Below are 22475 nucleotides of genomic sequence, written 5' to 3' on the forward strand. Positions count from 1 at the left end.
ACACAATATACAGTATTTACAATATATATACAGAAATACACAGCAAAGAAAGATACAGGAACAAGCCCCCACCTCTGGACAGAGGAGGGTTCCCCCCTGTACCCCCTTCTCTCCCCCTACCTCCCTTTTTTCCCAAAGAGGGTAAGAGAGAGAAAAAGGTAGTTATTAAGAAAGAAGAATTTTAGTATGCCTATTAGTACAGGATTAGTGCTTATCTGGTATCCAAGGTCAAACTCCGGCTGCTCAGAAGCAGACAGGCTGGAAAAGCAGGACAGAGAGAAACTGAGAAAAATTCCAACTGAACTCAAACTTAAAGTTGCATTCTACCAATCTACCAATGAAATTCGTTTAGAATATCTGATTGTTTTCATTATTATTTCAAAACATTCAGCCAGAGTGTCCCAGCACTGTCCCTTTCTTAAAGGCACAGCCTCAAACGGTCACACTGCCTTGAAGCTCTGCTTTCAGAGAAACATTGCTGCCAGTTCGTCTGTAGATAACCCTCAGCCCCATGTGCTTACACCTTCACACCTTCATCCTGCTAAACAACACTGCCAGTCACAACACTCATATTAATGGAATGTTGGTCTTAAGCCTATCTTACCTATAAACATCTTTAAGCCCTCAAAGTATTATTCTGTGCCAGTATCACTAATGTTTTAAATTAATGTAAAACTTCTAAATTAATATTCTCCCTTAGGTTTGTTATGTGGTGTTTGGCTTTCAGATTTTGCAGTTTCAGGACACAGCCTGTTACTGTCTGACACACCAGGAACTGTCTTAGCAATAACTACTAAAAGGAAGAGGTGAATTCCAAAGATGCTGAGCAAAAACTCAAGAGTCTAAAATATTTGCTACTGAAAAATCACATACTGAAAAAATTCTACAAGACAAAACCCAAAGAAAAATAAATTAAGAAAAAAAGTCTCATTTTTGTATCAAGAGAAACCGTTTTGTTTCTCCTTGCAGAAGCTTTAAAGAATTGCAACAGAGAGAAGCAACAGCAATAAATATCACATTGCTCAAAAGGAATAATAACATTTCATTTGGCAACACCCCAAAATGGTACTAACTTTGGGAAACTCAGTACAAGGTTGTCATTTAATGAACTTTGAATTGTAAATCTGCTAAAGAAACCCACAAGACAGATGACAATGCTGTACCAGTTATTTCTTGAAAGAACGTTTAATTAATAATAAAACTTAAGTGGTGCAAAGAGAAACACAATCCTCATAAACCAGTGGGACTTTCCACCTCCCATAGGCTTACTGGGAGCATGATCCAGCTCATGCTATTCTTTGAATTTCAGTGCAAAGGAAACAATGCGAGGAAACCAAGATCAGTAGTTGCTCTTAGCAGCACATAAAATCCAAGGAAAATAAAAGACAGTACTAGAAAAGGAAACAAAGTACTTCAAGTTTCCTCTTTCACCCACAATAATGGAGACAGTATGATTAATAAAGACTGCTTCGACAGCACAGTTTTGACATGAGATGCAAGTTTCTGTAAGTGTACACTGCTGGTTTGGCTAATTGTTTTCCTCACCTGTTTTCTTTACATTTGTTTCACACTTGATAAAAATGGGCTGAGAATCAGCTACACTGCTTGTTCAATCCCGCCTGACCAACCTGGTGGCCTTCTATGAGCAGGTGACAAAATTAATAGACGAGGGGCGAGCAACTGATGTTGTTTACCTGGACCTGAGCAAAGCCTTCGACACTGTCCAGCACCACATCCTGGTCTCCAAACTGGTGACACATGGGTTTGATGGGTGGACCACTAGGTGGATAAGGAACTGGCTTGATGGCCGCACCCAAAGAGTGGCTGTCCATGGCTCCATGTCCCAGTGGAGGCCAGTGACAAGCGGAGTCCCTCAGGGATCAGTCCTGGGACCTGTCTTATTCAACATCTTTGTCAGTGACATGGACAGTGGCATTGAGTGCACCCTCAGCAAGTTTGCTGATGACACCAAGCTGTGTGGTGCAGCAGACACGCTGGAGGGAAGGGAGGCCATCCAGAGGGACCTTGACAGGCTGGAGAGGTGGGCACAAGCCAACCTCATGAAGTTCAATAAGAGCAAGTGCAGGGTCCTGCATCTGGGTCGAGGCAATCCCAGGCACAAATACAGGCTGGGCAGTGACTGGCTGGAGGATAGCCCTGAGGAGAGAGACTTGGGGGTGCTGGTGGACAAAAAGCTCAACATGAGCTCTCAATGTGCACTTGCAGCCCGCAAAGCCAATCAGATCCTGGGCTGCATCAGGAGAAGTGTGGCTAGCAGGTCGAGGGAGGTGATCCTCCCCCTCTACTCAGCCCTGGTGAGACCCCACCTGGAGTACTGTGTCCAGTTCTGGAGCCCCTATTACAAGAGGGATGTGGAGGTGCTGGAACGTGTCCAGAGAAGGGCCACGAGGATGATCAGAGGGCTGGAGCACCTCTCCTATGAGGACAGACTGAAGGAGTTGGGGCTGTTCAGTCTCCAGAGGAGAAGGCTCCGAGGTGACCTAATTGTGGCCTTCCAGTATCTGAAGGGGGCCTACAGGAAGGCTGGGGAAGGACTTCTCAAGATCTCAGGTAGTGATAGGACTAGGGGGAATGGAATGAAGCTGGAGGTGGGGAGATTCAGGCTAGATGTGAGGAGGAGGTTCTTCACCATGAGAGTGGTGAAACCCTGGAATGTGTTGTCCAGGGAGGTGGTTGAGGCCCCGTCCCTGGGGGTGTTTAAGACCAGGCTGGATGAGGCTCTGTCCAGCCTGATCTAGTGTGGGGTGTCCCTGCCCATGGCAGGGGGGTTGGAACTAGATGATCCTTGTGGTCCCTTCCCACCCTGAATGAAACTATGAAACTATGAAACTATGAATTGCCAACTCTCAAAACAAGAAAGGACAAGTTTATTGAAAGCCTTCTCTGTTCCCAAGAAAAAGGGCTTCAAGTCACAGAGATGTGACATGATCATCTCCTTAGAATCATGCCATCATTTGGATGAAGAGAAGGTAAGGTTTTTCTCATTGCAGTACAGGTAACAAATCAATGAAACCAACTGCTGTTGCAAAATACATCATTTTACATTGGTGCTACGGCTTCAACTCTGCAGTGGAAGAAGAATCCACTCTGTGATATGCCTCCCCCACCTTTTAAACATACTTTCCCATCCCTGCAACTCATAGCAGCATAAGGTTATTCCAGTTCCCCCTTTAAGACCCAGGGAAATTTGCAATGAATATTGCTATTTTCAGTTAATTACCCACTTAACACAGCATAGCAACCTAGAGGACCCCTATAGGGTCCTCCACCCTCTGCACAGCAACCTTTCCTCCTCCCAAATAGTAGAGGGACACACTGAAAAGCCACAGGAAAAGCAGCTTACCTCCTAGAGCTCAGTAAAAGACTTTTTTTAGACCCATAAAAATTAATCTGAAAAACATGGCTCAGGAAAGCCATGCTCCTTTTGCTTGTCTTTTCTCACAGTTTTCAGTAAAGGTCGATTTTATCTGCTGTAAGCTTGCAGAGGTCCCTGCCCACTAATTGGGTACATGAGAATTCGCATTTGAGCATGCGCACACAGATCTCAGTGCTGTGATCACTGATCACCATCCTTCTCTAAGAACTAAGGAAATCTGTTATTAATGAGCAGTGATTGTGCACAATGATTCTTGTGGAGCTGTACTATAAATGCTCCCAAATAATTTCCAGTATCTTTAGTATTTAATGTCTCCTTTGAATTCTGAATTCCTAGCTGTGTAAATTTCAGCTGTGAAGAGCATCCTTCTAATAAGTATTTATTTAATGGTCTTAGTTGACATAAACGCTAGATGTAAAAGCATCATCCATCACGGCAGATATTTTAATTTTTAAGTCTACAGAGAAAATGTATGAGTTTTGTAGAAGCAATCTGTCAAGCACAACAATTGTATCCATTTGTGTTGCACTAGTAAGTGGATTTACACTTCTTTTCAAGAAGAAATTAAATTAAATGCACTTTAAGTAAAAGACAATGACTCCACCTTTTGTCATAATACTGTGAGTCATCTTATGGCAGATTATTCAGTGGTTTGGGGCTTTGCCATCAAAACACATATAAACGTCCCAAACACCAGCTGAACTGGAACATTCCACACAAAGGAGATGATTCTGCTGCTGCCACACCTAAGTCAAAAGCTTTGGCTTCTACACAGCACGTTATTAATCATTCCAAGTTATAGTAAGACTGGAAGGTGCCTGCCTATTGAAATCTTAGTGCAAGTGTCAGTAGTTTGACACAGTGTGGTGGGTTGAAATTAAACACCACCACCCCCAAAATAAAATTGCCAGACTAGCTCAGTGAAAGCAAATGAAGCTATATTTGCAAGCACACTAAAATATACAAATATGAAACGCAATGGACAAAACCAGGGGGGCTACCAACAGCTTCCCCCTCTTCCCCTCCTGGATAATGGAAAAAGAAAGAGGAGAAAAGCAGAGAGTAGCTTGTTAGTACTTTGTCTTAAACAAGAACACAGCCAAGGTCAGCAATAGCCAAGCAAAAGCACCAGCTAGTATCTGCTAGAGTGAAGAAGACGGAAGGAGAAAAAGTTATACAACAATTAACTTTATGTTAGTTATCAGACCAATGCAATTATTTAAACCTTACCATTATTTTTTCTTTTGCATCCAGTGGTAATTTATTTACATTCTACCACTTTCTACTCAATCTGGGGAAAATTTCCTAGCCATCAGCTTTAAACTGTGTCAAGGTCCGGAGACATTAAATGTCTCAGTCCAGAGACACAGTTCTTTTAAATATTCCCGTGTTGTGAAATTAGAGGCACAAACGAAGCCAAAGTATCAACAGCTAGACTATTTATTACATAAATAAAGTGGACATAAGAAGGGGAGAGGGAGAAAAGAGAGAGGGAGAGAGAGAAGAGAGAGAGAAGAGGAAAGGAATTATATTACAAATAAAGTGGACATAAGAAGGGGAGAGGGAGAAAATAGAGAGAGAGAAAAGAGAGAGAGAAGAGGAATTATATTACCACACCCCTCATCCCCCCTAAGACAGTTAAAGTCTGTGGAGGAAAGGTGCTGCAGGAGATGTTGGGTCTGTAGAGAAACGGTGCTGAGGCTTTTGCTGGAGAACAGCTGTGGTCCTCTGGGGAGATGTTGGGTTGATACAGGAACGGTGCTGAGGCTCCTCTGGGCAGCCTGGGTCTGTAGAGAAAGGATGCTGAGGCTTTGGCTGGAGAAGAGCTGTGTTCCTCTGGGCAGCCTCTTTTCTCCGCACCAGCATTGTCCCGGCTTTCCCTTCTCAGCGGCAGAAGTTTCCTGTGTTTTCCTTCATCTCTGTTTTTCTCCCCGTTTTTCTCCTCTGTTTCTCTCTCCTGTTTCTCTCTACAAACCAGTAGATGCTCCAGTCTTTTATACAGTTTTTAGTCCTTAGGTATGTATTCAAATATTGTCCCTCAGGAATTCCAGGGGCAGGAAATAATCCTTAGGTTCTGTGTATTGCTGTGTGTTTGGGCAAGATTTTGGATGGAGGGGGGGGGGAATCTCCGTCTCCCCCGTCTCCATCCAGACAAGGCCCCCCGCATTCCTTACACCTCAGGAAACAGGTGGTAAAACCCATTGTGTCACCCTGCCCAGGGTACTTGATGGGTGGAGATTATCTTGCCCTAAAGGCGTGATGGCTGGGTCCTTGGGTCCATTGTTGTAGTCCCGTGTTATCACGATGCAATCACAAGCTGATTTGCATCCAGGATTGGTAGACAGGATTCTTTCCACCTTCTTTCCAGTTTATCTTTGTTGACTCACATCAAGAGAGACAAACTTATTAGTCTCTCACAAACTGCCACACACAGTTTGTATCAGAAGTGAGGAAAAAAGCAGGGTTTGAATAATGTTATTTCAATTAGGGAGCAACTAAATTATGATTGATTCAAGATAACAAATACCTAGTAATGGAAAGTAGACCATGAGCCAGCAATGTGCTCCTGTGGCCAAGGCAGTCAATGCCATTCTGGAGTGTATTAGGAAGAGGTGTGGTTAGTAGGTTGAGAGAAGTTCTCCTCCCCCTCTACTCACCCCTTGTGAGGCCGCATGTGGAATATTGTGTTCACATCTGGGCCGCTCAGTACAAGGACAGAGAACTGCTTGAAAGAGCCCATCATAGAGCCACAAAAATTATTAAAGGAGTGGAACATCTTCTTTCCAAGAAGAGACTGAGGGAGGCTGGTCTCTTCAGTTTGGAGAAGAGGAGACTAAGGGGTGACCTCATTAATGTTTATAAATATGAAAAGGGTGAGTGCCATGAGGATGCAGTCAGATTCTTCTCAGTGATATCCAATGACAGGACAAGGGGCAAGGGGTGGAAGTTGAGGCATAGGAGTTCCATGTAAAATGAGGAAAAGATTTTTCACTGTGAAGGTGAAAGAACATTGGAACAGGCTGCCTAGCGGGGTTCTGGAGTCTCCCTCTCTGGAGATATTCAAAACCCACCTGGATGCTGCCGCGATTAAGAGAGGGGACGCAGCCTGATGAAGGCCACGTATGTTGCATTTCTGCCTTGACGTCCTGACGAATCATGAGCCCACCGAGCTAAGAATATCTCACCTCGGTGTTTCCAGTCAAGATCAAGATTAGAGTCCATGTCTACTTGAGAAACTCTTGCAGCTAGATCTGCCTGATGGTTGGGTTGCTGTTCCTCAGTAGCTTTGCTCTTAGGAATGTGAGCATCAATGTGTCTCACCTTCACTGGAATTCTCTCAACTCGATCAGCAATGTCCTGCCACAGGTCGGCTGCCCAAATGGGTTTTCCTTTCCTCTGCCAACCATTCTTCTTCCAGTTCTTTAGCCATCCCCATAGAGCAATGTCTGCCATCCATGAGTCGGTGTAGAGATAAAGCTTTGGCCATCTCTCACATTCAGCTACGTCGAGAGCTAGCTGGACAGCTTTTACCTCTGCGAACTGACTGGATTCTCCTTCTCCATCCTTCGCCTCTGCAACTCATCGTGTTGGACTCCACACCGCAGACTTCCACCTTCGTTTGTTTCCAACAAGACGACAGGAACCGTCTGTGAACAAAGCATACTTCTTTTCATCATCAGAAAGGTCATTGTAAGGAGGAGCTTCCTCAGCACGAGTTACTTTCTCCTCTGGAGGTTTAGCACAGTTGGTACATTCAGGCCAACTTGAGATCACCTCCACTAGACCAGGTCTTTCAAGATTTCCCATTCGAGCTCTCTGTGTTATCAGAGCCATCCACTTAGATCATGTTGAGTCTATGGCATGATGTGGTGTGGAACCTTTGCCTTTGAACATCCAATTCAAAACTGGTAATCTGGGAGCTAAGAGAAGTTGTGATTCAGTTCCAATTACTTCAGAAGCTGCTTTCACTCCTTCACAGGCATCTAGAATCTCTTTTTCTGTTGGAGTATAATTTGCTTCTGAACCTCTGTAACCTCGACTCCAGAAACCAAGAGGTCGTCCACGTGTCTCACCTGGAGCTTTTTGCCACAAGCACCAGGTTGGACCATTGTCACTTGCAGCCATATACAAAATGTTCTTAATGTCTGGACCATCTCGGACAGGTCCCAGACCCACTGCTTGAACTACCTCTTGATTTATCTGGTCAAAGGCTGCTTGTTGTTCAGGTCCCCAGTGGAAATTGTTTCTCTTTCAAGTCACATCATACAGAGGTTTCACAATCTGACTGTATCCAGGAATGTGCAGTCTCCAAAATCCCACTATCCCCATGAAACGTAGAGTTTCTTGCTTGTTTGTGGGATTTGCCATGGTAGAGACTCTATTGACCACATCCACTGGAATGTGTCGGCGTCCATCCTGCCACCGCACTCCCAGAAACTAAATCTCTGTGGTAGGCCCTTTCACCTTGTCTTGCTTGATGGCAAAACCTGCATCCAGAAGAATGTCAATGATTTTGTTACCTTTCTCGAAGAATTCTTCAGCAGTTTTACCCCAGACGATGATATCATCAATGAACTGGATGTGTTCTGGAACACTGCCTTTCTCCAGAGCATCGTGGATTACTGCATGACAGATGCTTGAGCTGTGGATCCAGCCCATTGGCAATCTGTTGAAAGTGTTGAAACTGTATGCTTCCTCCATTGTTTACCAGTCAAACTTATATTAACCTCCACCTTACTTAACTCTTGAGATCCACCAGTGACTCCCAGAATAGTTATAGATTCTGAATGATGGTATTATGGTGCATTGAGCTCCTGTGTCAACCAAGGCCCTGTACTTCCCAAATTCTGAAGTGCCAGGCCACTGGATGTACACAGCCCAATAGATTCTGTTATCTCTGTGCATTGAGCACAGTGTGCAGTGTTAGAACTGGAGCCACTGTTGGAGCTACCAGAGTTGTTCTGGGAAACTGTGGAAGTAACAGCTACCCTTCTGGTATTGCTACCTCGGGTTCTGCCACGTTGCAGTTCCCTCAGTCTCCTGAAACGATTAGAAGTTCTTTGACCATCCCACCTGTTCATTTTCTCACCAAACTGATCACACAGAGTTATCCAAATAGTCCTACGTGACTGCATTGGTGGTCTGTTTTGGTTTGATCTGTTTTGGAATGACCTCCTTGGAGGACGTGTATTCCTCACAGATGAAACTTGTATCCACCTGGAGGAAGAATTGGAATTATCTCTTTGTGCCAATTGGGATATGGAATTTTTAAATTCATCCTTCAACTCTTTCATGCAATTCTCAATTTTTCCAGACAGAGTTTCAATGGCTGAAACCAAAGAAACACGTGTCATGCTATCCTTCAATTGTCTCATTTGATCACTGAATTGGCCAACCACAGGAGGAGCTCCACCATAATTTCTTGCCATAATCCTGCTTGCCAGAATGTTTGCATAATTAGAAGGAGAAAGCTTGGTGAGCTTTTTAGCAAGACCAGTTCCTACAGGAACGTCATCAGGATTCAGAGTTTCATGTTCACCATAGAGTAGCTCTCTAACAGCAAATTCTCTCAGGCGCTTAATTCCCTCATCTATGGTAGTCCAGAGTTTAGGATTCCATGGAATATCATCTCGGGAAGGGTATCTCAGGGCAACCACCATTAAAAGGCGTATCACAGTATCACAGCATCACAGTATCACTTAGGTTGGAAAGGACCTCGAGGATCATCGAGTCCAACCTATCAACACAGACCCCATGACTAGACCATGGCACCAAGTGCCACGTCCAATCTCCCCTTGAACGCCTCCAGGGTCGATGACTCAACCACCTCCCTGGGCAACCGGTGCCAATGACGAATTACTTGCTCGGTGAAGAACTTCCTCCTCACCTCGAGTCTAAACCTCCCCTGGCGCAGCTTGAGACTGTGTCCCCTGGTTCTGGTGCTGGTTGCCTGGGAGAAGAGGCCAACCCCTTCCTGGCTACAACCACCCTTCAGGTAGTTGTAGAGGGCAATGAGGTCACCCCTGAGCCTCCTCTTCTCCAGGCTAAACAATCCCAGCTCCCTCAGCCTCTCCTCATAGGGCTTGTGTTCAAGGCCTCTCACCAGCCTTGTTGCCCTTCTCTGGACACGCTCAAGTGTTTCGATGTCCTTCTTAAACTGAGGGGCCCAGAACTGGACACAGTACTCAAGGTGCGGCCTAACCAAAGCAGAGTACAGGGGCACAATGACTTCCCTGCTCCTGCTGGCCACACTATTCCTAATGCAGGCCAGGATGACATTGGCCCTCCTGGCCACCTGGGCACACTGCTGGCTCATATTCAGGTGGCTGTCGATCAGCACCCCCAGGTCCCTCTCTGTTTGGGAGCTCTCCAGCCACTCCGACCCCAGCCTATAGCTCTGCATGGGATTGCCGTGGCCAAAGTGCAGCACTCGGCACTTGGACTTGTTGAATGCCATCCCATTGGACTCTGCCCATCTGTCCAGTCGGTCGAGGTCCCTCTGCAGAGCCTTTCTACCCTCTAACTGACTAACATCTGCTCCTAACTTGGTGTCATCTGCAAACTTGCTGATGACTGACTCGACCCCTTCATCCAGATCATCGATGAATATGTTGAAGAGGACAGGGCCCAGCACTGATCCCTGGGGGACACCACTGGTGACTGGCCGCCAGCTGGATGTGGCACCGTTCACTACCACTCTCTGGGCCCGGCCCTCCAGCCAGTTCCTAACCCAGCACAGAGTGTAATGGTCCAATCCACGGGCTGACAGCTTAGCCAGCAGTTTGCTGTGGGGGACGGTGTCAAAGGCCTTGCTGAAGTCCAGGTAGACCACATCCACAGGCCTCCCCACATCCACCAGGCGGGTCACCTGATCATAGAAGGAGATCAGGTTGGAGAGGCAGGATCTGCCCTTCCTGAATCCATGTTGGCTGGACCTGAGCCCTTGGCCATCCTTCAGGTGTGCTGTTATTGCCGCCAGGATAATCTGCTCCATCACTTTCCCTGGCACTGAGGTCAGGCTGACCGGCCTGTAGTTTCCAGGTTCCTCCATCCGACCCTTCTTGTGGATGGAGACCACATTGGCCAGTTTCCAGTCATCTGGGACCTCACCGGTGAGCCAGGACTGGAGGAAAATGATGGAGAGTGGCCTAGCTAGCACATCTGCCAACTCTCTCAGCACCCTAGGATGGATCCCATCCGGTCCCATGGACTTGTGGATATCCAAGTGGCTCAGCAGGTCCCGAACTAATTCCTCATGGATTTCCGGGGCATTACACTGCTCCCCGACCCCATCGCCCAGCTCCGGAGGCCACTCGTCCTGAACTCCTGCCTTGCTGTTAAAAATTGAGGCAAAGAAGGTGTTCAGGACCTCAGCTTTCTCCTCATCCTCAGTCACCGTGTTCCCCTCCAGGTCCACTAGGGAGTGCAGGTTCTTCCTGCCCCTCTTCTTATTGTTAATATATTTATAAAAATGCTTTTTATTGTCTTTGACTGTGGTGGCCAGCTTCAGTTCCAGCTGGGCCTTAGCCTCCCTAATTTTATTCCTACATAATCTAACAGCTTCCTTGAACATACCTCGAGAAGCCTTCCCCTCCTTCCAAAGGTGATACAGCCTCCTCTTCCCCCTTAAATCCTCCAGGAGCTGCTTGCTCATCCAGGCCAGTCGCCTTCCCTGCCGGCTTGCCTTCTGGCACGTGGGAACCGCCAGTTCCTGTGCCTTCAAGAGCTCCTGTTTGAAGTAGGTCCAACCCTCCTGAACCCCTTGGTTCATGAGGGCTGGTACCCAGGGGACTTTGCAGACAAAGATCCACAGATTAACCTTACCGAGAACCCTGCCTAGATGTCTATCTATTCCATTATCCTTCGAGAGACTTCGTAACTGAGCTGCTGACTCGTCTCCAACTATTAGAGCTGGAGCACCTGTATCATAATGTCTACTAAGCCAAGTTAGAATTGGCTCCTTATCTGCTCTGATGTAATCTTTACGGACGTTGCGAACCTCTTCACGAGGTGAATAACATCCAGAAAGGTCATCTCCTTCGCCATCTATCACATCTTCCTGAACATGTTGTCCCCATAATCCTGCTATCACTCTCCTAAGGATCTCTCTAAGCTGAGAAGCACCCTTAGCTGCTGTCTTAGCTGCATCTCTATCTGGTGTTGATCTCAATAATTCAGCTAGATCTTTAAAACAAATCTTCTCTTCCTCCTCAGCAGGATGTTTTCTAGTAGAAGGTCCCTCACCAGGATCAGTCTCCTGCTCTTCTTCCCCATTAGCTCCTGGATCAGCTTTGGTCTTTCAACTTCTAGTCTTTAAAACTGCTACTTGCTTAATTGGAACTGTGTTTGAATTTGCAGCCACCTTAACAGAAGCTGACAGGTTTTGAGACAGATGGGCTGCTGTGGAAGTGGCTTCCGGTCCTTCTGAGAAGGTGGGCGGGGGGAAATGACTTTGCCTCGTTAATGGTGGCTCCCAAAGAAGACAGGGGAGCCGCCATGTTGGGACCTGCCGCCACCCCTGGCTGCTTGCCAGAATCAGCAACAGAACCGTTCAAAGCAGCTTTTCCAATAGACTTTTTAACTTTATCTTTAACTGACACAGATTCTCCATTCTCCTCATCACTGGGCGTCTCTGGGGCTGACCCAGAGGTACGCCTCCTCCTCTTTGATCTATGCTTAATAATGAAGCATGCTTTAGAGACTTTTTTCTCCCGACGCCACGAATATAGCGAATACACATTAGTTATCACCAGCAGCAGGATTACACACATCAAATAAATCACCTTTGGATCCCAGCCATCACTTAAAATTACTCTTTCTCCTACTGGAATCTTAAACTGCCTTATCTCAATTGGGAGAGTGCTAGAGGTCACATTCCTGTATATGGTAAGCCAAAAGAATCCCAGACAGTGATCATATAAAAGCCGGAGCTTGTACACAAACCACAAATAAACTTTCTGCATTAAATATTTACCTAGGTAATCCAGAATCAAACCCAAACAATATCTGTGGATCAGAACCCCAAAAATTGAGAAGAACAGACGCTCCAAAATCCAAAACACCTTCATGTTTGCTAGTCTGGCTCGAGCAAGCAATAAATCAAGCTAATTATCTGCCCCACGTTGGGCGCCAAAAATAAATGTGGTGGTTTGGAGAGAAGGCCCAGCCTCCTCTCCCCCACAAAGAGGAAGAAAAACCACAGCTAGCCCAACCGGAGAAGCAAGGAAAAATGCTATATTTTACAAGCAATGTGGAAAATGCAGGATATGTACACAATTTACAGTATTTACAACATATATACAGAAATATACAACAAACATAAACCACCCAAAAATACAGGAACTAAATTCCCTCCTCCGTGACAGAGGAGGGTTGTCCCCCTGTACCCCCTTCTCTCCCCTTTTTTCCCAAAGAGGGTTAGAAAGAGAGAAAAAGAGCAGTTATTAATAAAGCAGAATATTAGTAGGCCACAAGCTTATCTGTTCAAGGTCACTCTGGCAGGGAGCTCAGAAGCAGACGAGCTGGAAAGGGAGAAGGAAAGGAGCAAACTGAGAAAAGTTCCAACTGAACTCAAAACTTGAAGTTGCATTCTACCAATCTACCAATGAAATTCATTTAGAATATCGGATTGTTTTCGTTAATATTCCAAAACATTCAGCCAGAGTGGTCCAGCACTGTCCCTTTTCTTAAAGGCACAGCCTCAAATGGTCACACACCTCAACACAAGAGCGATGTTAAGGTGCTGGAGTCAGTGCAGACGAGGGCAATGAAGCAGGTGATGGGCCTGAAGAATAAGTCTTATGAAGAGCAACTTAAGGAGCTGGGGCTCTCTAGAGCTACATGAAAGGACACTGTGAAGAGGTTGGTGCTGGTTTCTTCTCACAGGTAATCAGTGATAGAACAAAACGGAGTGGCCTCAAGCTGCAACTGGGTAGGTTTAGACTGGACACTAGGAAATTTTTTTTCACGGAAAGAATGGTCAGGCACTGAAATGTGCTGCCCAGGGAGGTGGTTGAGTCAGCAACCCTGGACGTGTTTAAAGATTGTTTGGATATGGTGCTTGGGGATATGGTTTAGGGTTGAACTTTGTAGAGTAGTCAGTTGGACTTGGAGATCCTGAGGGTCTTTTTCAACCTGAACATTTCTATGACTCTGCTGAAGAGGCTCATTCCCACTCACAGAGAGCAAGATACTCCTCCTGACACTGGGTGCACAGTGCTTTTGTAAAGAGAGGTATCTCCAGCCAGCACAGCATACCTGGCACAGGAGGGGCTGCCATGCTTCGCAGCAACTGACAGACATGCACCCACAGGAGTGCTCTGCAGTAGCAGCACCATAGAATCATAGAATCATAGAATCAATAAGGTTGGAAAAGACCTCAAAGGTCATCAAGTCCAACCTGTCACCCAACACCTCATGACTCCTAAACCATGGCTTCAAGTGCCACATCCAATCCCTTCCCGAACACCTCCAGGGACGGTGACTCCACCACCTCCCTGGGCAGCACATTCCAATGGCAAACAACTTGCAACATATAAGAAAATTCATAACATTTCATTATCTGAAATATAGATTTAAACATGGATTTTCTCATGTGAGGCCTGCAGCTAAGCTGTATGTCTTGTTGAGCCTTGGCCAGCCAGATGCCTTCCTCCTTGACAGGTACATGGCCTCCTCTTTAGCATTCAGTAAAGAGAGGTAGGGATATACTTAGGGAAAGCCAGTTTCCTTCTGCACCGCCTGCAGAGAAAGGTCAATCCTTTCATTGTGTCCTAGCCTTGGGGGAGTGCATGAAGACCATGACAAAGCCTCAAACTGGTTTATCCCTTCCTGTAATAGTGACACTAACCAGTCTGCAGGTTGGGCAGGATTTCCTGCACTTCTTTTGCAACTGTTAGCTCTGAAGATTTTCCAGATTTTCCCCTGCAAGGTAGGAGGCTTCAAAGTCTGGTCAGTGGGCCAAAGAAAGTAATTTTTCAAGTGGATGACAAAAAGCACTCTTGCAATAAAGGCCCTAGTCCTCCAGAGAAGCTTAACTTCCTGCTGCAAAGCATGGAGTTAGTAAGAGCATCTCTGCTAGCAGGTTACCCAGATCGCATTTTTATTTTCAGCATAAACACAAGCAGCACATTTTCCCCTGATACAGATCACTAAACCATTTGAACCATTTGAACCACAGTACAATCACACCACCGCCAGAGCAGGCAACTCTGGTCATCCACCCTGGTGGAGTACACCAGCCAGCTGCATCCACAGGATGCTCAGCCTAGTTCCTGAGACCACCTGTCAGCCACAAAATGAGAGCTACTAAAACAGGCAACAAAATGTATGGAGAATCACTGCCAGAAATGCACATACTTTTTAGTGTTCAACCTACTTATTGCTCAAAACACAAACCATGCTTGAAATGAGCTCTCTGGAGAAAAACATTGCGGTTAAAAATATCAGACGAATGTTTGGGAAGACCATTCCTGCCTTGTGAGCAATAGCCGGAAATTATTATATCTGTTTTCATGGTATAAAAAGGCAAAGGAAAAAAAAACAAAAAACCAGCTCACTGAAATCAGTGGAAGAATCTCGTGGACTTAATCAGCAAGAGTGAGGCCAAGAATCTGTACTCTCTCACAGCAAGACATCAATATAAGGATGGTAGATATTCCTGGGGAGGACACAGAATCCTTAGGTGGAGAAGTTAGGAAGAGGATAAACTAAATGGAAACTGGCACAGAAGCACACAAAATGGGCACTTAGCTCCTCAGCCACTGAATCATCTGCTCTGTGCAATGCACTCATGTCAAAGGTGCCTGTGCTTCCCTGCTAAAGCACTGTGAATGAAACTCAGAGTGCTGCCAGAAATACTGTTCCAGTAAAGCAGCTGCAGGTACTCAGTGATGTCCCAAAGCCTTAACATTCACACAGCCAGAGGACAGAATTTTTTACAGAAGCTTTACATAATTTATTAACTGAATCTGTATTACGACTACCAGTTGCTGAGCTGTAAAGGCCACACTGCTCTATTTAAGTCCTATAAGGCTCTGAGGAAGCTCTGGGAAATACTTTCCATTATTCCACCTCATTAAGTTCCTTCCTTTTTTCCCACTTCACATTCTGTGTATTACAAATTGTTTATTTTTCCAAATACCTTCCTATGCTATTTTAATTATTTTGGCTGCTCTGTCCTGAAGAGAAACAGCATAGTCTTTTGCCAGCTATTTCCTTTTGTCTTGCCAATGTTACTAAAAGAAGACTTTTTTGCTGGCATGTGCCTCTTCCCTGACTGGCTAGCCAGAACAGAATCATCGTCAGAAAAAGACCTCACTGATTCAGACAGTTTCCTTGTGCCATGAAGTTAGGCACTGCCACAGATAACTTCTCTAGGACTCAGAGCTCTCCACTATATGTAAGGCTTACAGTCTCACTACACAGCCTGTGAGGAAAAGTCTCCATCTGCTTGACTCATCTCCCCGTCTTAGTCCCCGTACTATATGCAAGGTTGCCTCTGCCTAGGCTTCTTTCTGTGGTGAGCCAAATGCTCCCACAAGAGGAAACCCAAGAACAGAATAACCTGCTCAGGGTCTATTCCCTGGAGCTGCATTAAAACATACTAAATTTGTCTCTCCTCTGGTACATACCAAGCATATGCCCTCAAACTTCTCTGATATGCCCCAGGGCATCCAGCACAAACTATACATGCTGTAACAAAAAAGAAAGGTGCAAGCCTTGTGCAGTGAGGGACAAGTCAGTTCACACTACTTTGGCCAGAATACTCTTGTGCTGTCCTCTAAGGCATAAACTTCTTTATTCAACAACAGGAACCAAAAAATGTACAAAGCCAGAGAGATGTCACCAACCAAGAGGGAACCACACAGTAAATATCTTAAGACCATGTGCCTCTGATGAGCTTTGATTTCAAGGTCAGCTTTATCAAGAGAGATCTGCTTTTATTTACAATCTGGAATTAGAAATCCTCTCATCAGTAGACATACTCAGCTGTATTTCAAGTTAACATACATAGTACATCCTTTAGCTTCTAGCCACAGCCACCAGTGGGTCTACCAATACCTGTCTAACTTTGTACAAGTGCAGTCACAAAGCACAGAGTAGCACAATTCCTTTCTCAGACTAGGAACATTTGAGTCAGCCATTCTCTTCTGTAAGAACATGCCACTATCTTACAAGAGACACATCTCAGAGCGCTCCAAGCAGAAACACCAAAGAATCTCTAGGCTCCAAGGCCATTGTAAAGTCATAGAGGAGGAATATGGGGATCCCAGGTCATGCAGCAGTTCATGGCTTTCACCAGTAGTGCAGGTTTCATAGTTACATAGTTTCATAGTTTCATTCAGGGTTGGAAGGGACCACACGGATCATCTAGTTCCAACCCCCCTGCCATGGGCAGGGACACCCCACACTAGACCAGGCTGGACAGAGCCTCATCCAGCCTGCTCTTAAACACCTCCAGGGACGGGGCCTCAACCACCTCCCTGGACAACCCATTCCAGTGCTTCACCACTCTCATGGTGAAGAACCTCCTCCTCACATCTAGCCTGAATCTCCCCACCTCCAGCTTCATTCCATTCCCCCTAGTCCAGTCACTACCTGAGATCCTGAGAAGTCCTTCCCCAGCCTTCCTGTAGGCCCCCTTCAGATACTGGAAGGCCACAATTAGGTCACCTCAGAGCCTTCTCTTCTCCAGACTGAACAGCCCCAACTCCTTCAGTCTGTCCTCATAGGAGAGGTGCTCCAGCCCTCTGATCATCCTTGTGGCCCTTCTCTGGACACACTCCAGCACCTCCACATCCCTCTTGTAATAGGGGCTCCAGAACTGGACACAGTACTCCAGGTGGGGTCTCACCAGGGCTGAGTAGAGGGGGAGGATCACCTCCCTCGACCTGCTAGCCACACTTCTCCTGATGCAGCCCAGGATCTGATTGGCTTTGCGGGCTGCAAGTGCACATTGAGAGCTCATGTTGAGCTTTTTGTCCACCAGCACCCCCAAGTCTCTCTCCTCAGGGCTATCCTCCAGCCAGTCACTGCCCAGCCTGTATTTGTGCCTGGGATTGCCTCGACCCAGATGCAGGACCCTGCACTTGCTCTTATTGAACTTCATGAGGTTGGCTTGTGCCCACCTCTCCAGCCTGTCAAGGTCCCTCTGGATGGCCTCCCTTCCCTCCAGCGTGTCTGCTGCACCACACAGCTTGGTGTCATCAGCAAACTTGCTGAGGGTGCACTCAATGCCACTGTCCATGTCACCCACAAAGATGTTGAATAAGACAGGTCCCAGGACTGATCCCTGAGGGACTCCGCTTGTCACTGGCCTCCACTGGGACATGGAGCCATTGACAGCCACTCTTTGGGTGTGGCCATCAAGCCAGTTCCTTATCCATCTAGTGGTCCACCCATCAAACCCATGTGTCACCAGCCTGGAGACCAGGATGTGGTGCGGGACAGTGTCGAAGGCTTTGCTCAGGTCCAGGTAAACAACATCAGTTGCTCGCCCCTCGTCTATTAATTTTGTCACCTGCTCATAGAAGGCCACCAGGTTGGTCAGGCAGGATTTGCCCTTGGCAAAGCCATGCTGACTCTTCCCAATCACCTCTTCACTATTCTTTTGAGCGAGTAGTGACTCCAGGAGGATCTGCTCCATGATCTTTCCAGGCACAGAGGTGAGACTGACTGGCCTGTAGTTCCCTGGTTCCTCCTTCTTGCCCTTTTTGAAGATGGGGGCAATGTTTCCCCTTTTCCAGTCTCTGGGGACTTCACCAGACTGCCATGACTTTTGAAATATAATAGAGAGGGGTTTAGCAACCTCCTCTGCCAGTTCTCTCAGTATCCGTGGGTGTATCCCGTCGGGTCCCATGGACTTGAACACTTTCAGGTTCTTCAGATGATCACGAACCTGATCTGCACTTACAATGGGCAGTTCTTCCTCCCCGTCCCTGGCTTTGTCTTCCATAACATCAGGAGTGTGGCTAGAGGCCCTTGCAGTGAAGACTGAGGTAAAGAAGTTATTAAGTACCTCAGCCTTTTCCTCATCACTTGTGACCATGTCACCATTTTCCTTTCTGAGGGGGCCCACACCTTCCCTAGTCTTCTTCTTCCCATTAATATACCTGTAAAAGTTTTGTAAAAGTGTAAAAGGTTTGCACTTTGGTGATCAGTCCTCCATCTATGCTGCCTATATATAAATGTCAGGATGATAAAAAGAGAGTGTGGTTAAAACTGAACCCAGGGATATTCTTTGCTGCAACCTGGAGGTACCCCATGAGAGAAGTGCAGGATTCACTTCCGAGAAAATGGGGACATGCAGGAGCTAATGCAGCATCCTTTGACTGCAAAAAGCAAGACATTGCCCTGGAAGAGCCAGTGTCATCTCCAAACCTGCAGTGCTAGGATAGGCATAAACCACAGAGCCCTCTCTCTACATCCATTGAAATGGTGCCATTAACCTTTTCCAAGAGAACAAATGGAGCACTTACCTGTATTTGTGAATGATGGCATTAAATAATCTCCCATCGCGCCAGCAGGTAGTGAAATTTTCACAACGTATTCCAGCGTAACCCTCAGTTGTCTGCTGTGACCACAGGAGCAGTCTCTCTTTAGCAGACATGTCTTCTGACTCTCCAGTAACATGGATATCAGATATCTAAAACAGAGTTAATGTAAATATTACATCTAACCCACAATAATTTTAAAATATTGCAGGTGACCACAATAGTAATCTGAAGAATTTTCTGTCTGATGTCTGTATACACAAATAGGATATTTATTTATGTACTGTATTTGTGTTCTTTCATGCCTTATCCTTATGCATCCTTATTGTCTTCAGTATGAAACTGAAAATTCATAGCACACAATTTTCTTCAGTTTGGTAGTTCTAAGCCTCCTCATTTCTAGGGACAGTATAATACTATTACATAATGAAAAATGTTTAACTGTGTATTTGATGCTGAAAATGTGAATAGCAATCTATTTTACCTACTGCACATGATATATAATTATATGTCAATGCATATAGTCACACCTATACAAGACACTATTTCTGTTATTCATACTTTATTTAGTTATAATGTTCCTCTCTTAAAACAGGTTAATTTATAATATATCCTGTTCTGGAATTCAGCCACAAAACTGTCATTTACAGTGAAAACTGATAATAATGATTCTAGAACAAAATTTTCTGAGAAGCATTTTAGAAAGTACTGGAAGATTAAAAATAAACGTTTTGCCTGATAGAGGAGGTTTGGGTTTGGATTACACAAGTATTAACAGCTTCATGACAGGGGATGCATAAAAGCATTGGGAATTTTGCATACAAGTACTACTTTCTTGTACATCCAATTCTCCCCTAATGAAGTTCAGACCATGTGCCTAGAAACCTACCACTGCATTAATCTGAAGTACACATTTCCCTAATTTGCACAAATATTGATTGCATCTCATGTTATAAAAATTGTACTCAATATAAAGCTGAACTGCAAGACAAAAGCAGAAGACAATGGCTTTGATAAATCAAGTGTGATCAGATGTTGTCTTTCTTCTGAATGACCACTTATCCAAACATCAGATAATACAGTAAGTTATTATGAAGAACACCAAGAACACAGGTACCAGGAGCCTTGTCGGCTAAGGGCCCATGTGCTTCGAGACTACAAAAAAGCAGGCTGAGGTGTCTGCACAGAGGCAAGAAGTCTTAAGACAATGACGAGATTTGTGAGTGGACATCAAACATGCCATGAGGAAAAGCCATGCTGCACAAGCCTACGCTCAGCATCATGGGATCTGGAGCAAGCCTCAAAGCAGGGCTCAGGGGATCTTTGTCCACAGATGACTTTGGCTATGAAGCAGGTGCTTGAGTGAGCTGCAGAGGAAGTAACTCTGAGCTATGATAGTTTCAGCAATGCTGTTCTAGTATAAACCAGGGAGCTACATTCACTAGGTCAGATGGAACGGTCATAACAACGCCTCCTGGCCTTGAGATCTCTGCATGCAAAGTTATCTTCTGAGATATTCCTGGGATAATTTGGACAGACTAGGCTGAAAATTTGTGGTGAAGGCACATTATGCCCAGATACTGAATCTTGTCCCAGCATGTGGACAAGTTCCCCCTCCCTTGGAGGGAGACAAAAGCCAAGGCATTAGCCAGGCTTGCACGCACCCAGCACATGCAGTGCTCGTGCTGACACCAAGTATGGGCATAATTCTAGCTTCACGCTTTCTATAGGCTGAAGCCAGTTGTTTATGAGAGTGCCCATTGGTCAAGCCCAGCCTCGAGGAATCTATAAGTATCATCCCAGTTGGTAAACACGTTGCCCCCTCATTTACTTTGTCTCTGTGCTTGCTCGAGAGAGTAACGCTCGAGCTGCAGCCTTTGCCATTGAGCTTATTGTTGTTAGCTTCGTTTATACATGCACGCATACTGGAAGCGTCTGCATAGTGAAGAAGCCTAGAGGGAGGACCTTCGCTGAGCCTGAGGAGTTCAGCATTGCTGCAGCCAGCCGTGCCGACCGGGAGAGCCCATTGTGCCACCGGAGGACTGGACTGACCCCCGAGGGTAAGATCTGCCCAGTTACCGGGGAGAAGGGACTCGATTGATAACCGAGTCCACGTATGCTTAGCCCCGCCGTAGCGGGAGAGAAGCCGCCGAGTGCCGCTCTGAGGAGCCGCCGAGTGCCGCTCTGAGCCCTGTGAATCCCAGGGAAAACCAAAGCATTGTTCGTGCCTATACTGCACTGAACTCGGGACCACTACGAGAGTCCTGTTGCTCCTTCAACCTCAGTACACGAGAATCCGCCGCATAACGCAGCCGCATTACGCAGCCGCATTCTCTCCCCGAGGCTGTTTGCATCAGCCCCGAGAACCGCCGTGATCGGGCCGACCCCCGTAGCTTTGCCTGCTTCCGTCGTTCGAGCCCATCTACCGGCCACCGTCGTCCCGTCCTGCTGTGCGAGCCAACTTTAGAGGGCCGACCCCACGGACCGACCCTGTCCAGGACCGATCCCTGTTGTCTGAAGGGAATCGAATATCGTCCACGTGCTTTCCACCCACTAGCACTCAGTTCAAAGTATCCGCATCTAGCAGAGTAAGCGCTGACGCATAGAAAGATTATAATATTGCTGTGTATAGCCAGAAGCCGCCCGCGTCCCGCCGAGACGCCATCTAGTGGCCAAGCGGCAGAACTGCACCCTTCGTTATAGAAATACAGAAAGGGTTTATAGATAGTTCAATTACGTCATAATCATAACACTAAGCCAGTTGTAGAATCTATTTCACGAACGTGCACTAGAACATGTATATAAGTTGGTGATTCATCGGTTATTAATAGTTTGATAATTAATAAAATTATATTTTCATAATTCATATTTCATATTCATAAATTTAATAACCTCGTCACGACAAAATTATGAGGCTTTCTCCCATTAAAGCTATGCAAAACAGTGCCAGGAACAAGAGACGAAGCTTTCCTACTGATGCTGCTATGTCAATGCCTAGCACAGGTAGTGGAAAGCACTATGAAGCAGAGGAAGAGGTGGAGATGTCAGGGCTGCTGCAGTGGTCTCTGCTACTTCTGGTTAACCACCTGTCACGTGTTCAGGAGATGATGAGCACTTATAGCCCTAAATGCAGGGCACAAATTAATGTGCATTATCTTCTGTGCAAGTATCCAAAAACCACCAAGTTGTGTCAAATGCTTATCATAGGCCATGATATCTGCTGGCTCTAAGTCAAGGAAAGATACAAGCACTGATATGAGAAAGCAGTTTTAACCATTCAACTAGCTCAACAATACCATTGAAGGGCTGATAGCATGTTCTGCATCCTATTATCTCCAGTTTTAACACTGTGTGTTGTTAAGAAAAATCAAAAGAGGGGAAAAACAATTAAAATTCCTTTTTTCTTTAAGACATTGAATACATGCAGCTGCAATTGTTTATAAAATTCTGGGTATCAAAATCCTACACAGAGTATTCACCATGTGAAATCACACATAATACAGACAGTATGAATCTTACTAAGCGAAGGCAACAGGGAACCCAACCTGCCAAAAGATCAACTTACAATTTCTCCAAATCTTTTC

At 45.8% G+C, this 22475-nt stretch overlaps 1 protein-coding gene across 20 annotated transcripts in view; it reads right to left on the reverse strand.

Annotated features, from left to right (window-relative positions):
* The window catches only part of DST (dystonin), a 523559-nt gene that overhangs the window by 224338 nt on the left and 276746 nt on the right, over positions 1–22475 (reverse strand). For all 20 annotated transcript variants that reach the window (XM_068142981.1, XM_068142971.1, XM_068142968.1 and 17 more), the window contains one exon: positions 18877–19043. In XM_068142981.1, coding sequence (XP_067999082.1) covers positions 18877–19043 — 167 coding nt within the window. The remainder of the gene's footprint in view (positions 1–18876; positions 19044–22475) is intronic.

This window comes from Melanerpes formicivorus, unplaced genomic scaffold (genome assembly GCF_026170545.1).
Source record: "Melanerpes formicivorus ecotype bairdi unplaced genomic scaffold, bMelFor1.0.p_v2 SCAF_9, whole genome shotgun sequence".
Taxonomy (NCBI): Eukaryota; Metazoa; Chordata; class Aves; order Piciformes; family Picidae; genus Melanerpes; species Melanerpes formicivorus.